Source organism: Ambystoma mexicanum, chromosome 3q, assembly GCF_040938575.1.
Source record: "Ambystoma mexicanum isolate Mex_15411 chromosome 3q, UKY_AmexF1_1, whole genome shotgun sequence".
NCBI lineage: Eukaryota > Metazoa > Chordata > Amphibia > Caudata > Ambystomatidae > Ambystoma > Ambystoma mexicanum.
Genome location: NC_090926.1, coordinates 779,223,192 through 779,240,250, shown reverse-complemented (window position 1 = coordinate 779,240,250; position 17,059 = coordinate 779,223,192). Strand labels below are relative to the sequence as shown.

General features: G+C 47.5%; 1 protein-coding gene across 1 annotated transcript in view; it reads left to right on the top strand.

Moving 5' to 3' along the window:
* The window catches only part of NUP85 (nucleoporin 85), a 977,524-nt gene that overhangs the window by 688,018 nt on the left and 272,447 nt on the right, over positions 1-17,059 (top strand). Inside the window, exon 14 of the mRNA XM_069654821.1 lies at positions 6,326-6,477. Coding sequence (XP_069510922.1) covers positions 6,326-6,477 — 152 coding nt within the window. The remainder of the gene's footprint in view (positions 1-6,325; positions 6,478-17,059) is intronic.

The window sequence follows — 17,059 nt, the reverse complement described above, 5'->3', positions numbered from 1 at the left end:
GCCATGGTTGTAGAGTGCGCAAGTGCACATAATCTGAGGAACGTTCTTCAGTGGGGATGTGTCCAAGCCGCTGCTTTTATAATGTGTGTTCTTACTGGCAGCAGTTAGCAGACCAGTGCGCCAGTGCAACCTCCCCAGACTGTCCGAGGTGCCCATGAGATCCGCTCCAGCCAGTTGCTTAGAAAAAGGCCATACATTGTATATGCGGTCAATTTTTTGTATACAGCTCTGCTTGCTGGTGAGTGAAACTGACACTGAATAGAAGATGAAAAAAGTGAATACAAAATTAGGTGGCCGACTGCATTGTAATTTGGCGGTACTACGCCAATCATTTGTACACCTCATACACCGTGCTGGCCTGTGAAATTGACAGTCTGAAGGTAGGAGAAAGAGGCGATTTGCCATACTTTACTTTGTCGAAGTGTGGGTAATCGCCTGACCGCATATCCACAGTGGGACACTGCAGATCAGAAGCGTGCTGAACCTGCTGCGCTAACCTGTTAAGTACGCCTACAAACTGCAGAACGTCATGCGTGCTGATCTTGCTGAGCCAACACCAGCGCAAGCTGTGTCAGTGCAGCCTAAAGGCACTGTAATCCTGCATCACCTTCAGCATCGCCTTTAGCACCACCTTCCTTTCCTCCCAGGTGCGAATTGCCGGCACAACAGGCCAGCCACCAGTGGGCTGGCGCGGTCATCATTAAACCCCTGTGCCTTCCACACGCTGGACCCTTGCAGCGTGGGCCAAACTAAATAAATCTCCCGGTGAGGACCCAACTCCAGCCTCCATAGCCTCTTCACTCCTCTGTCCTTCTCACTCTGCATCTAAAGCCAGCGTCCCTCCTTCATCCCTGCTTTTTCTTCGTCTTGGACAGCTGAACGGGACTACGTTCAGGGCTGCAAAAAACATATCACTCAGCGACAGACATTAAACATAGTCCGACAGAAGTTCAACTAACACGCATTGGTGCATATAAATATCAAAATGTAAAGACCATATAGTTAAGTGCAGTCATTTTGATCCTACTTTAGAGCACGCACAGCTCCCCGGCAACAGCAGCAGGCCGGCAAATGTGAGCGAGAGGGTCAAGGGCATTTAATTGTCAAACGTTGGCATGTTGACATGCCAACGCCATACACTGCTCCCAAACTCTCCTTTACAGTTTTTGTTTTTACTGTAGCAATGTTTTGGCAGTATTTTGGTGGTTACACCAACAAAATGGCCAAAACTAAAAAGGTCTAAATCTGGGGCTAGCAGGGGCATAACTACAGCTGAGACACCCCATCTGCACAACTCTTCAACGAAAATGCATTGGAAGTTTTTCAAATGGCAATAGAAAATTTGTATACACTTTTTGTGGGGAACAATTCCATTAAATGGTGATATTTTGTATCCCCAAAGTACATATACGAATACAAAACCAATATATTATAAGATACAGGAAAAATTATTGGAAAGTATGTCTTGTTTCGAGGGGATTGTGTCCTCCGACGTATTCCACTTCTATTACAGGTAACGTCCACAGCTGTGCTGCTTCGGAAAATTTTCCGCAGAGGGCGTCCTGCGTCGATCCGTTGTCCCTCGACGGCCTCCGTCAAGGGTCGACGTCACCGGATGTTATATAGAACACACGGTGCCTGTAGCCTCAGTTCAGTTTTTTCTGCAAACGTGTTTGCTTCGGAATCTTGGCGCGCTCGATTCTTCTCTTCGAAAGCGGTGTCTTATTCTTTTTCTACTACCCCGAAGTCGGGCTTTAAAAAATGTCAGGACTGCGGTTCGAAGATGTCCATCACGGAACCGCACGACATCTGCCTCTGGTGCCTCGGCGAAAGCCACACCACCGACTACTGCGAGGATTGCCAGTCCCTGACGTCTAAGGCCTTGCAGGAACATAATAAGAAGTGGAAGGTAGGCAGGGTGTCTAAGCCCCATAAATGGAAATACGCTGGGCTTTCGACCGATGACTTGAGGGGCAACTCTCTGCGTCGGCGAAAATCCAGGGGGTCTCGGTCTAGGAGTGGTTCTCGCTATTCCTCTGCCTCATCGAGGCATTCTAGGAAATGCCGTCACCGGTCGCCTTCCCCGTCTTCGTCGGAGGACGACCCCGCCAGATGGTTGTCCCACCAAGTCTTCGTCGCCGGCCGAATGGTAATCATTCATGGCTTTGCAAAGGAGGGTGGCGGCGGCTTGGACTTCTCCGGAGAGTCTACCGGCAATGAATAAGTTGCTTCCGAAAAAATACACCCCATCCAGTGCTGGCCCCTGCTACTTATCGACGCACCCTGCTCTGGAGAGTTTGGTGGTGCAGGCGGCTACGGCCTCCTCGAAGCAGGCTGCGTACCCTACCATCCCTTCTGATAGGGACTATAAGCGCTTTGATGGTTGGATGAGGAAGGTATTTTCGGCTGGGGGTATGGTGTTGAAGGCGGCCAACTCCACTTGTGTCTTAGCGAGATTCACACACACTCTGTGGAACTGTGCGTCTTTGGCGGCTGAGCATATTCCCGAAGGGGAGGAACGGGATGGTTTTCTAGCCCTCGTGCAAGACGGCAAGGATGCCATGTGTGAGTCCGTTAAGTCGGGTTTGGGCATGGCAGACTGTGTCAGCCGGTCCATGGCTGCGAGCACTGTGATACGCAGGTTTGCGTGGTTGCGGAAGTCGGGGTTTGCTCCTGATGTGCAATCCTGTCTTCTGAACATGCCCTTTGATGGTGTTCATCTGTTTGGCAGCAAGGCTGACAAGAGCCTTAAGAAGTTGCAGACCTCCAAAGCTGCAGCAAAGTCTTTGAGTGCTGCAGTACGCCAACCTACGCCTTTTCGTCCTAGGGCACAGCAATGGAGGGGAGGTTCCTTTTGGTACTACTCTTCCTTTGGTAGATAGGAGCTGCCAGTCAAAGGGGCCACAAAAGGAGTACCCGGGGTGGAAAGCAAGGAACTCTGGGTGCCAAAGCTGCTCGGGCAGTTGCCTCTTTGCTCTCAGGCACTGCCGCAGCCATGGCCACTTAATCATGAGGCCCATGGTTCGCCGGTTGGGGGCAGACTTGCGCAGCATCTTGGAGAATGGCGGGCTGTTACTTCAGATGTGTGGGTTCTGGGGATCATAGCCCACGGCTACTGACGCTATCTGCGCACGTACCATAACGCGGTGGACAACACTAGACTCCAGTAGGACAGACCTTTTCAGATGCCTTATTGTGACTGGTCGACCGCGACACAATTGTCCGATTGAACTCCTATGCTTGTGGTCCGTTCCCAATTTAGTTCTACTTGACTGAGAACTTGCCTTGCAGGTCCATACACATTTCTCAGGATGTACATTCGGGAACAAATGGCCAGTTTCAAGGTTGAGATATTGGTAAAATTATGGATTCAGTTTGCATAATTCTGTATTCCTGTATGTATTATTGCCTTATTGCTACATTAAAATCTTGAAGTGGCAAATATTCCAACGGGAGTGCACCGTCCTGAAGAAGATGGGCATCAACCGTGAAACAGCTTAGATGCTCCGCACCATCGAAACTACTTCCTGTGTGTATGTCAGACCTAGTGTATATAGTAGGTCATGACAGTACAGTAGTCGATGTATGGCACCCCTTTTTCTAATTAGGAACTACTATTGCCTTGTCCATATATTTTTGTGGTTTTCTCTACATTGTTAAATGTGGCCATAGCCTCTGACCACCAGCCGGGTGACCCTCTTCAGCCGACTTGAGGTTCAGACAGCTTGGCAACATGAAGTTAATACTGACTGAATTTTCAGTCTGGTTTTATATTGGCACTTTGTTTCACTATGCACTTTATTCTACAACAATATGCTGCTATTTAGAGATGAGCTCGTAACAAAATTTAAAATTTAATATGTATGTTTTAAACAAATGAAATTTAAATAAAATATTCATGTTTTTCAATTATTGTTTGGTTTATATGGCCTGATCTGTGATTCCGAATTTCGGGGGCCCCCTCTCTCCCCAACCCATCGCCGGTCACCACTTTAACTTGAATTTTGTTTCCGCTGGCACACTCTCTGTTCACTCCATCTGCTCTCCATGCCGTCTTCCCTACCGAGACGATCTGCTCTCACGGGAGGGGGGTCGGGTTCTCTATCCAGAGGTCCAGTCCCTCAGCCTTCATGCTTGGTATCTGCAAGGTTGAGGTATAAGGATTGGGACCTCCCCGAAGACGTGTGATGGAGGTGTTGCTTTCGGCCAGAAGGCCCGCAACGAAATCCCGGTACCGTTGCCATTGGAGAAAGTTCTGTGACTGGTGCAGGGTTCAGAATGTGGATCCTTTCCAATGTTCCATTGCTTTGGTTTTGTCTTTTTTGCTTTCTTTAGCCCACAAGGGCCTTCAGGTGGGTACCATTAAGGCTTACCTGGCAGCGCTGTCCATATTTAAGCGCTTGTCTGAGGAATGTTCTTATTTTAAGATTCCTTTGATTTCTCAGTTTCTAACCATAGCCTTTCCAGGTGCTGGGATGGGATTTGAATTTGGTTTTAAAGTTCCTAATGGGAGCTCCGTTTGACCCCTTACATTCTTGTCCGTTGACTGTTGTCCTTTAAAACAGTGTTTTTTAGTTGCGGTTACTTCCGCACCCAGAGTGAGTTGCAGGCACTTTCCGCCAAGCCACCCTTTACTGTGTTCCATAAGGACAGGGATGTCCTGCGGGTGCAGCCTTCTTTTCTTCCGAAGGTTGTGTCGGAATTCCATTTGAGCCGGAAGGTGATTCTTCCAGCGTTTTATCCTCCTCCACATCCTGGTAAAGAAGAGGAGAGGCTCCATAGGTTGGATCCTAGAAGAGCTTTGAGTTTCTCTCTCTCACGGATGTCCCGAGTCAGAGTGGACGATGAGCTCTTTGTTGGTTATGCTGGAAGGCGCTTGGGCCAGGCTGTTTCGAAACGGACCTTGTCCAGATGGATCATTTTGACGATCTGAGTGTTACCGTTTGGTGGGAAGGAAAGGACCATGCAGTAGGCTTACGGGCTCACTCTAGTAGGGGTGTGGCTGCTTCCACTGCTCTAGAGAGGGGTGTTCCTATTCACAATATTTGCAAAGCGCCCACATGGGCCCCTGTCCATACTTTTGTGAGACACTATTCCTTGGACTCATCCATGGGCAGGATTTGGCCTTTGGTAAGGCAATCCTCTATTCGGCCATTTCTGGTAACGTTCTTTCGATGGGATGTTCCTCTGACGTATTCCACATCGCCCTCCCAGCCTGCCCCTCTACTGAATTTCCTATGCGATTGCAGTTTACGTTTCCGCAAGGCTTTCTGCAGTCATACTGGCAGAAGATTGGTGCTGCACGTTCTGGGAAAAAACTATAACTGAGGCTACGGGCGCCATGCGTCCTATATATAACATCCGGTGACGTCGACCCGCGAAGGAGGCCCTCGAGGTACGCCATCGACGCAGGATGCCCTCTACTGAAAATTTTCCAAAGCTGCACAGCTGTGGACATTACCTGTCCTAGATGCGGAATACGTCGGAGGATCATCCCATCGAGAGAACGTTACCAGATATGGTAAGTAACTTGTTCTTCTCATTCGTCCCAACCTTTTTTACTGGCTCCCTTACTGAATTACATGTTTGCTAGGTTAACCTAATGACAAGAATGATGCTTGCTTTGTGACTGTGTGCATGCACGAAGCATCAGCTTGTTCCTTAGTTCTGTGGTAAAATTCTAATTCATGCCATTAGAAGTGTGTGTGGCACACTGCCACACTGTTCTACTGTTATTTTCCCATCCCCAGTCACACACTGCTTTTCAAACGATACATTCTCTGGAGCCTATGACAATGTACTTGAGTATTTTTGTCTATGCCAATATGTTCACTGCTTCATCCTCTACGCAGCCTATTTACTCATAGTTTTAAAACTCTGGGCAGAAGGCGAAGCGAGGGGCGATGTTATTTCAACAAATGGCATTGACAGCTTTGAATAGGAAATGTAAGCAGTTGTGGTGTTTGCGGGACTAGGCCAATATTATTTTTACTCATGAGGGTATGGGATTAACAAAAGTGTAGAAACCACCATTTTAGAGGTGTATTCCCCCTGGAGCTTGTGGCAGGACCTTAAGCATACCTTCTCTGGAGCAGTACATTCACACGCCCTTTTCTCTGCATTGTGCAGTTGCAAATTCACACTCTGCAACCTGTAACAGAAATAGAATAATTATACTTTCCTCTACGGCAAGTACATCAGCGCACTCGCATTTCCTACGCATCCTGTGACAAATTCCATTTACATCCTTCTCTGCTGCATGTGATGGTGCCTTTACACTCTGAAACTTCTGATGGTTAATTTGGTCTTTTTTTTTTCTTTACAGCCTCTGGCAGTTGGGGGTGGACTACTTTGACCACTGTCCAGAGTTGGGTCGTGTTTATTTGGAACTGCACATGGAGCGAATCCCCCTAAATACTGAGAAGAAAGCATTGAAGGTGCTGAGGATTTGCGAGCAGAGGCAAATGGTCGAGCAAGGTGATTTGTTAGTTATAGTGAGCTTTCATGACCAAAACCCCTGGCATCCCGCCTCTCCCGGATAAATATGCCAATTGGGCGATTGCAATTATACCAAGGAAGCAGCTGAGTAAAGCTTTTCCCTCCTAGTATCTTTATTGGTATTTATAATCATTGCATATCTTCTTCGCCTGTGTGCGTGCTCCTTGGACATTTGTCAACATCTTCTTAAGTAACACTTTATTGCCTGGACGACTTTCCGATTTTGCCAGTGTTACCTTCAATAAGAGTAATTAGTAACTTCTTGACTGTGTTTCTACATCAGAAGGCATACATAAATTGATAATTGAGAGGCAGATGGAAAAGGTGAATTGTAAATTGCTGGAAATTAAACGCACCTTAACAGAGGATGGGCGCTGCTAGCTCCCAGCATGCATTCTACTGACAGTTTGCCTCATTTCATTTTCCAGCCCTGTGAGCATCGCACCAAGGACCATGTTCTCCTGCGTTTTAAGATTATTTTGTGAGTTTTTCATGGATGGGAAGCTTTTTTGCCTTCACTCAAATCTTATTGGGGTATTTATTGATCGCAAACCTAGCTTCGGAAAGCAACAATGCACTTTACAATCATAGGGGAAAAACACAGAGAGGATGGCAGAGGAAAATGAGCAGGGGGATAAGAGGGAAGGGTGGGCAATTGACAGCATAGGGGAAGACAATAAGGGAGCAGATCACCGAGTCTCAGGTAGGGTGGGAAGTGTAGAATGTGTGGACCTAGGTGTTGAGGAGGTGCCATTCCTTGAAGAGGAAGGTCTTGAGCTCTTTCCTGAGCTGGAGAAGTGATGTGGCAAGTCTGATATTGATGGGGAGGAGGTTCCAGAGTCTTGGAGCGTAGACCGAGAAGGCCAGTCTTCCGGTTCTTTCCTTACTGCACTGTCGTAATTCGAGTCTGCACATTTCCTTACTTCTGGTGGATCGCAGGCTTCAGGAGATGCTGCGTTTCTCAGTGGGGAGCTTGGGGACTTCAGGATGACAGCCTTGTAGATGAAGCAACAGGATTTGAAGATGATACAGGCTTGCAGTGGGAGCCAGTGGTGCAGTTCGATGAGGGTCGGGTGTTGTGGTCAAATTTGCAGAGTCCTTTAATGAGTCTTGCAGCAGCATGCAGGACACATTTCAGGGGTGCCAGGGTAGTCGCCTGAAGGCTTTCCAAAAGTGCATTGTCGTCATTCGGGAGTGAAAGGGGCCAACGCTTGGACAGTGGATATGAAGTTGTTAATTTTGCGCAGGAGAATAAGTTGGTACCAGGCCATTTGTGTCTTCTTTGCCATGTGTTGCTGTTGCACTGAAATCTACGTATTGTTTTTCTTTCAAGATGGAAGTCAATCGTTGTTATGCTTTGTTTACCTATGTCTGTAATTCTTTCTTATTCTCCTCTCACTTGAACATCTCTGTTTGACGGCTATGCTTCCTGCAAGGTAGGAAGTCAATGAGGTTTCACCAGGTTTTTTGGCATTGGATGCCTTATTGACTCGGACCGAGCAGGAGTGCTTATTTTATTAGATGTCCTACAGGAGTCCTAAAGAAATGGCATTGGGTGGAGAGAGAAAATGGGCACGACTGGGATTTTACTAAACTCCATATGAGTCTGCCACAAAAGGGCCTAGTTTCGTCTCATGAGAAGTCTCTGAGCACCTTTTTGCTAAATTTGTCAAATGGGTTGTTTGATCTTGTAACTGTTTGATGACTTTGTTGCTAACTTTCTGACTTTAGATGGAGTATAAGCGTTGGCGTCATCCTTGAGACCTTTTTGGTATATATGATTCTGATGCTTGTAAATCTGCTTAGAATCACATGCTGTGCGTATAGTCCGACATCTAGTGGTAATAGATCGAAAGGGGACGTCGACATGGGTGTGACACTAACACTATCCCTAATGTGACGTGTAGTGTACCCAAAATCCCTCACACGTCGAGGTCCCTCAGATTGTTTTTTTCCACCCAACTAGTTGGTTGCCTTATGCGGAGCTCGGAAGAGTTGATATTGCTCAATATTGTTACTTTGTCCCACGACCTACAGTCGTCTAGTCTCTTGACTACTACATTTTGCCGACTGCTTCATGGACTTCTGTCGACCCTGTTGCCTCTGCCCTCCGGCCAGGCCTTTATAGTAGGGAAAGTGTGGCCCTGGGTTTATTCTTTTTCAAGAATGCATTTCCTTTTCCCTTCTCTTTCCCTATTTGGTCTGGCTGCCTTCTACCTCTGCGATCGGGAGGACACCCTTTAAATGTTGTCCGTCGTGTAACAGCAAATTCCTTTGGAAGGGCACCCATCGCCGTTGCAATAGGTGTCTACCTCGAGATCACGAGAAGCATTCTTGTAAGTCCTGCAAGCTCTTTCGACCCAAGACGTTAAAGGACAAGCAGACAAAACGGTGGGTGGCCTACGCAATGCAGGCCGAAAGTCATTGTCCTGTTGGCGCCATCGCTTCGATTGTCGAGGACTCCAGCGGCAGCCATGGCTCTGACCTGGAAGCCATAGACCTTTTGGCGGAACCCTCTAGTTCCCAGATCCCTGGACCCGACGGACAAGTTCACACCCTGGAGACAAGGGCACGCACACACCACCTAAGGCCTCCTCGATGGACACGTCGAAAAAGCGTAACGCCAACAGGCCCGCTGAAAACTTTATTGAAACAAAGGGGGTGGCGTCCTGCCACATATATTTGTCAATTACTCTTTCATTTTCATTTGCTGCAAAGATTATAACATTTCGCATGCTAAGTATCAGAGAAGCTGTGTACTTATAGTTAGTAGGTGCAAGAATACAAAAAAGAATATCACTGGTGACTATTAGTTTATTTATTCAGCTGATGTCACAAAGTATCTGGGCTTAGTTTCCCATAGTGTCTAAAAGTTTTTTCGAACAACACTTGCCTGAAAATTGGCAGACATATTGAAAAGAGAAAAAATAATAAAAAAGCAGACTGAAGCCACAATTCAAATTCTCAAAACATGGTCATAAATTTGCTAAAACATGTACATAGAAGCAGAGTAATTTTACAGCAATTATGTACAAAGAAACACATGAAACTGTAATTAATGAACCGAAATTTAGTCTTCACAAAAACATCATGATAGTTGTTTCCAATGTTGTACTGGATATTTTGGGGAGATAACCAAGTCTCTGAAAACTTTGACTGTGTCTTCCGAACCTCGCGGTTCAGCGCCCCGCAAACCGTCTGTTAGGGAGAATTCTCTGTTAAGGCTAATTTCCCAAACCTAGTGAGTCCCCCAGCGGCTTTGCTGGATTTTTGGGGTTTATTTTTTTCTCCTGGTAAGAGTGAGACTCTTTTTCTCCCACTCTTAGACATGATTTGAGATATATTTTGACTTTGCAATGTGTTTAATGGGCTATGGGGTCTTTTACTCCATAGGGTTTCATGTGGTTTTTGGTAAGTGTGTTACACAACACCCTCAGTGCAGTAACAAAGGGGTGTCATAGTGACCCCCAAACATAGACCCTATACCCTGGGACTGAATACTGTCTCCCAGGGCATGTAAAGTCATCATTGACTTTACTAGTCTTAAATTTGGAACAGAACCAGTACAAACCATAATTTTGGAAGTACTAGTCGGGGTAATTAGATTGCCCCTGGGTCTGTTTTTCGAGGGGGCACTGTGCAGTCCCCCCTCGTCGAGTTTCTGGCTGGTGGCAGTGGTTACCACGCGAAATATTCCTTAAGGATATTTACTATGGGATTTTCCCATTCATTTTAAACGCACCACTTTTTGGTGCAATGTTAAAGATACCGCCGGGTTATTTATTTAAGTTATTCCCCGGTTGGGTCTTTTCACCAGGACTCGGTTTTAAAATGGTGTTTGTGTTCGCCTCTGTAACTCCATGTTAGGCAGAAACCTGTGCAGTTCCCTTAGGGAACACTGCAAAAGATTTAGGACTACAGGTGTTAGCAGTAAACCCACTTGGTAGCAGTCTGTACCACCCAGATTTACCTGGTAGCTGTGGCTGAGCAGTCAGACTTCTCTCAAGAAGAGTTAGGCAGTATGCAAAGTATACACAATAGGCACTTAGACACACCAATACAAGCAAACACTGACCAGAGCTTTGGTATCAAAGTATATAATTATTTATTTAAAAACACACTGTTTGAAACACTCCAGCACTCTTCTTGTAAAATATTCTAAACACAGTTACTATTGTAATATATACACCCCTTTTGCCTTATCAGATAAGTCACAGTAGAACACCACTTATTTTCATACAGAGGTGAGCGCTTAACTAGATGGCACTCCAATAAGTTTGTGAGAAAGGGAGGGAAAAAGACAGAATATGGAAAAGGTACACCACTCTAAGGTTCAGGAACACTGTTAGCAAGGCAGAAGAGCAAAAGTCACTGGTGAGCCAAAGTCCAAAGGCTGGGCCCACTTTTAGAGAGAGCAGAGCACAAATGCGCCCAAGATCACACAGTTACACTAGGCTTAGAAAGTCTTGCAGAGGGTTCAAAAAGAGTTTAGAGAGGCTTTAGGAAAGTTTAGCCAGGGTGTCCCAGGCTAACCCAGGTTCGAAAGCCGGGGGCTAAATCTACCCCGTACAGTCGGTAGCAAGGGAAGCCAGGCGGGACACATCACCTTAAGTGGGAAGGTTCCTCCAGCGGTGGCAGTTGTTCCTGGCAGTGGGTGCAAGTCACGTCGTCGTTCAGGGGAAGAGAAGATCTCGACTTGGAGGAAAGATGAAGGTCGTTGCACTACTAGGGAAGAAACCAGCCGCAGAGTTTTCCGGTTAAAGGTGGTACCTTTGTTCGCGGTCATGGTAAAACGTGGTATCCCGGTTGCCGGGGTGCTTGGCACAGGCAAGGCGGCCACGAGGTACGTCGGGAATGCGAAAAGACGGTGAAACTGGTTATCCCCACCAGTCAAAGGAAGAAGACTCTCCGGCGGGAGATCTCCTCTGTCGTTGGGAAAAGTGGTGAGACGGTCCAGCAGGGCTCCACCGGTGGTGGCGTCGTGGCAGGTCGGCTCAGCTTCTCCCTCGTCGGATTCTTAGGTCCTGTGGCGACTTCTGAAGTTCCAGTCCCCAAAGCCCTGCTTTTATGCAGAAAACCCCCATTCACTCAGCCTAGCTGTCACTCAAACATGCTAAGTGGTGAGCCGGCCGGCTCACCACTTGGACCAATCAGGATGGAGTGCAACTTGAGTTGCCTAGGCAACTCGGTCCAGGGTGCCTAAATCCCCCTCCACCCCTCCTAAGTACCCCAGACAGAGTGGCACCACTTTGGATGGCTTCTGTGGAGAAGCCCGCCAAAAAAGTGGAACAAAGGGCTCGACTTGGGTTGGAGTTACAGAAGAGAACACAAACGCCATTTTAGAATCAAGTTTTGGCAAAAAATACCAACCGGAGAATTAATATTAATTAAATAAACCAGCGGTATGTTCGAGGCTACCGTAAATAATTAAATAAAGATAGTAGCCTAAAACAATGGGAAATCCCATAGGAAAATATTTGCGGTTGAATATAAAAAGTAGTATCCACTGCCACCAGCCAAAACTCGATCAGGGGGGACGGAGACGTGCCCCCTCGACTAACAGACCCTGGGGCAATTGAATTGCCCCAGCCAGTACGTTCACAATATGATGATTTGTACTGGTTCTGTTCAGAATTTAAGACTAGTAAAGTCAATGGTGACTTTACATGCTCTGGGAGACAGGAGTCAGTCCCAGGGTATGGAGTCTATACTGGGGGTCACTATGACACCCCTGTGTTACTGCACCGAGGGTGCTGTGTAACACACATCACAAAAACACATGAAGCCCTATGGAGTAAAAGACCCCATAGCCCATTAAACGCATCTAGATTCAAAGAGACACACTCAAATCATGTCCAAGAGTGAGGGTGAAAGAGTCTCACTCTTGGCAGGAGAAAAAAATAAACCCCAAAAATCCAGCAAAGCTGCTGGGGGACTCACTAGGTTAGGAAATTCAGCCTAAACAGAGAATTCTCCCTAACACTCCAACCCAAGTCGAGCCCTTTGTTCCACTTTTTGGCAGGCTTCTCCGCAGAAGTCTCCAAAAGTGGTGCCACTCTGTCTGGGTCTACAGGATGTGTGTGAGGGGGGTTTAGGCACCCTGAACTGAGTTGCCTCGGCAACTCAAGTCACACTCTAGTCTGATTGGCCCAGTGGTGAGCCGCACGGCTCACCACTTAGCATGTTTGAGTGACAGCTAGGACTGATGAATGGGGGTTTTCTGCATAAAAGTAGGGCTTTGGCGACTGGGACTTCAGACGTTGCCACAAGACCAAAGAATCCAAAGAGGGAGAAGCTGAGCCAACCTGCAACGACGACCCCACCGGTGGAGCCTAGCTGAACCGACTCACCACTTCTTACAACGACAGAGGAGATCTTCATCCCGAAGAGTCTTCTTCCTTTGACTGGTGGGGATAACCAGTTTACCCGCCTTTTCGCCTTCCCGGATCATCTCGTGGCCGCCTTGCCTGTGCCAAGCACCCCAGCAACCGGGATACCACATTTTTTCAACTACCGCGAATAAAAGGGTAGTATCTTTTAACCGGAGAACTCTGTTTCTGGTTTCTTCCCTGGCAGTGCAACGACCTTCAGCTTTCCTCCACGTCAAGGTCTTCTCTTCCTCTGGACGACGCCGCGACTTGCATCCACTGCCAGGAACAACTGCCCCCGCTGGAGGATCCTCTCCACTTTCAAGGTACTGTGCCCGCCTGGCCTCCCTCGCAATGGTCTGTGTGTGGTGTCTCGTAAATCCTCATCTTAACACTTGGCTTGGCTCTAGGCTGGCTAACTGAACTTTTCTGAGCTGAACTAATTCATTTTTAAACTCTCTGCAAGACTTTCCAAGCCTTTTAAACCGTGTGATCTTGGGCGCATTGGTGTTCTACTCTCTCCAAGAGGGGGCCTGGCCTCTGAACTTTTTGCTCACAAGTAGACTTTGACTTTCCTGCCTTGCTGAGTGCTTCTAAAGTATTGTCTTGTGTGCTGTTTCTAATTTCTGCCTTTTCCCTCCCTTTTTCTTAACTTATTGGAGTGCCATCTTTAGTTAAGCGCTCACCTCTGTCTGGAAATAAGTGGTGATAACTAAGACTTGTCTAATAAGGAATAAGGGATGTATAAATATTAATAGTGACTGTGTTTTTGAACTTGCTTACAATAATAGTGCTGGAGTGTTTCTAAGTGTCTTTTTAATAAATAATTATATACTTGATACCAAAGCTCTGGTCAGTGTTTGCTTGTGCTACTGTATTTTGGTACCTATCTTGTATACTCTATATACTGTCTAACTCTTCTTGAGAGAAGTCTGGCTGCTCAGCCACAGCTACCAGTTAAATCTGGGTGGTGCAGACTGCTACCAATTGGGTTTACTGCCAACACCTGTAGTCTTAAGCCTTTTGCAGTGGTCCCTAAGGGAACTGCACAGGTTTCTGCCTAACACCGTCTTCTCGGCATGTGACTGGGCTTTCCCCTCATAAGGGTGTCCCCCCTGACCCCCCCAAAAACACACGGTCGTCGACTAGCCATCCAAGGGCGCGCAAACTCATAAGGCTTCAGCAGAGTCGTGAACCATGACGCCGCCAGCAGGCACGCTGAAACCTAGCATTCAAAACACCAGAGTCTCGCAGCTATTATTTCGCCAGCAGGAGAGCATAGGGGCACCCCCTTGATAGCGAGGAATATTCTTTCTGAATCGCCCCCAGCCTCTCACAAAGGCTTTATCAGGAAAATCTCCCACTTCTGAACAGCCCTTCCCACCTCCAGACCCTTCTGTGGACTAGGCAGAGATTTGAGAATTAAATGTCCCAGCTGGCCTAATTTATAGATTTCTGTGATAAATATATTACTCCCAAGAGACATAGGCAGGAGGACTGCTTCATTCCACAAAAATTGCAGAAGCTTCCCATTCATACACAAGTCCACCAAGAGGAGGTCTTTGATTACTCAGAACAGGAGGATGCATATGAGGACAATCCTTTTGACCAGGACACAGCTTACCAGGACCCAGACTGGGATCAGGATCAGCCAGCAGATCAGGGGCCTTGGCTTTCACCCACACATACCCCTGACCTGGACATTATTTGTTTAGATCCACCTTCTTCACCTCAACAAAGGCAGTCATCACCTGTGGATGACAAACTGTTATTTAATGCCATCCTAAAGAGAGCCGAAGATCATTTTAGAAATCGCTACACATGAGGCAGCACACGAGGCAGCCACTGATGCTGTGTTTGTTGAAAATATTCTCAAGGAGAAGCCTCCCACTAGTCAGGATATTCCATTACTTAATAAAGAAATGCCTAGCTCCTTCTTTGTCTCCATCCCTCTCAAGCGCAGTCAACCCTTCTGTTGAGAAATTCTTTTGCCCCTCTCCATCTGAACCTATGTATATATGAGTTCATGCCACACCTGCCTCCCTGCTTGTTAAAACAACTAGAAAGAGGGCAGGGCTTCAACTAACCACAACAGAAGCTCCACCAGATAATGATTGCAAAACGTTATGTCCTATGGAAACTTATTACTACTTCTGCGGCCTATTCTACCAGAATAGTCAACAATACAACTCTCCTCACTAGTTACAGCAACGTCCAATGGGGCCTGCTCCAGGAAGGCTTTCAAGAGGCCCAGAGCCCACTTGATCACGCCTGCTTGCGGTCATGACTGAGGGCAGGCAGGTGACCCATAATATATTAAAGAACACTCCAGACGCAGCTGAGACTCCTGGACGTACTCTAGCCCAGGGGACTCTTCTTAAGAAACACGCCTGACTGAAGAACTCTGGCTTCAAACCAGAGACTCAGGCCTCTCTGATTAACAAACCTGTCTAAGACTCCAACTTATTTGGCAAGGCTGTCGATGACGCCCTGGAGATTGCTAAGAAAGAGCATGAGAGGCTGAAGTCACTCAGCGAAATCACGGCCAAGCCCTTCCACTGTGAGGAGGCTCATATTGTTGCTGTTCCTTTCGTGGTCAATCTTTCTCCTGGTCTCCCCATAATCAATATGGCTCCGGAATTACCGCATTGGTCCTCTGGCCAAGGATCATCTGCTAACAACCAGTACCAGCTAAGAGATCAACGTAGAGGCAAGTGTAGAGGCAGGAACTCTACTGCAAGGGGCTCCCCAGCCTCCACCTTAAAGTGACTCGCCATTTCGGGTCCCCTCCCATGCCTCATCATTCATCAGTCATCTTTACCATCAGCCACTGCTTCAGCCGCCTCAAATCTTTGCTGAAGTCTTGTCTCACAACACCCCGGTGGGAGGCAGACTGTCTCAGCATCTGGCAAAATGGCAGGGTATTGCTTCAGATGCTTGGGCATTAGAAACCATAGCCCAAGATTACTGCCTCCCCTTCATTAAGAGACCTTAGAATCATCCACCGGGGAGCCATTAGTTAAAGGTTCCAGATCTGTTCCTTGTGCAGGAAATGTTGACCGTGCTAGAGAAAGGTGCTATAGAGCCAGTACCTGTAACATAGAGAAACAAAGTATTCTCCATGTTTACTGATCCCCAAGAAGGCCGGAGGACTGAGACCCATCTTGGACTTGAGATACTTGAACAAGTTACTCCGGAAGGACAAGTTCAAGCTGGTCACTCTTTCTCAGATCCTTCAGGCCCTCCAGGATTGGATGGTGTCATTAGACCTTCAGGATGCTTATTTTCATGTGCCAATCCATCTGAAGCACAGAAAGTACCTGAGGTTCACCGTTGGCGGTTCTCATTATCAGTTTAGAGTTCTGCCCTTCGGGCTGTCCTGTACCCCGAGGGTTTTCACCAAACTGGTGGCAGCAAGTCTCGGGAGAGGGGGTATTCACGTCTACCCCTACCTGGACGATTGGCTGTTCAGGGCACGTTCTCCCAAACAAGTCTTGGATCATCTCACCGTGACTTGACACACTCTCCACAGACTGGGCTTCTCCCTCAAAATAACTCCCACATGATACCATCTGGATACATCATTGGGGAAAAACCTCGCCAGCCGAGATGAGGGCTCAAGACATTCTGCAGATGATCACCCAGCGTCTCCCGGCTTTCGACTTTCTGAGGTTGCTCGGCCTCATGGCATCCTGCATTTTCCTGGGGCCAGAGGCTCGCCTGAGAATGAGATCCTTTCAGTGGACTCTCAGGACACAATGGTCTCAATTCTCGGGCAACATGTCAGACCTACTTCAGGTTCCAAACAGGGTTGCACAGGATCTCCTCTGGTGGGCCTGCGAGGACAACATCCTTTTTGGCAACCATGGCCAGAGATAACAATAGCGACGGACGCCTCACTTACGGGGTGGGAAGCCCATGCTGTTAGGGAGAATTCTAAAAAATGTTATAATTCCCTTCACCTTAAAGACCCGTTTGTGTAGCTGAAGAAGCTGCTTTTCTTTGAAGGAACATTTACTTACCTGAACTCTGCTTCCTGGCACTGCGAGTCTTGGAAGACTCTTGCCGTGAAAAATCCGCGCTCGCTTCCTGGAGGAGGCGGAGCGCATCGGCACTCACGTGTGCGGTCACGTGACTTGTTCCCCGTCAGAAATTGCAGCCCCAGCCACCCGAGCGGCGTGTTTGTGTAGCTG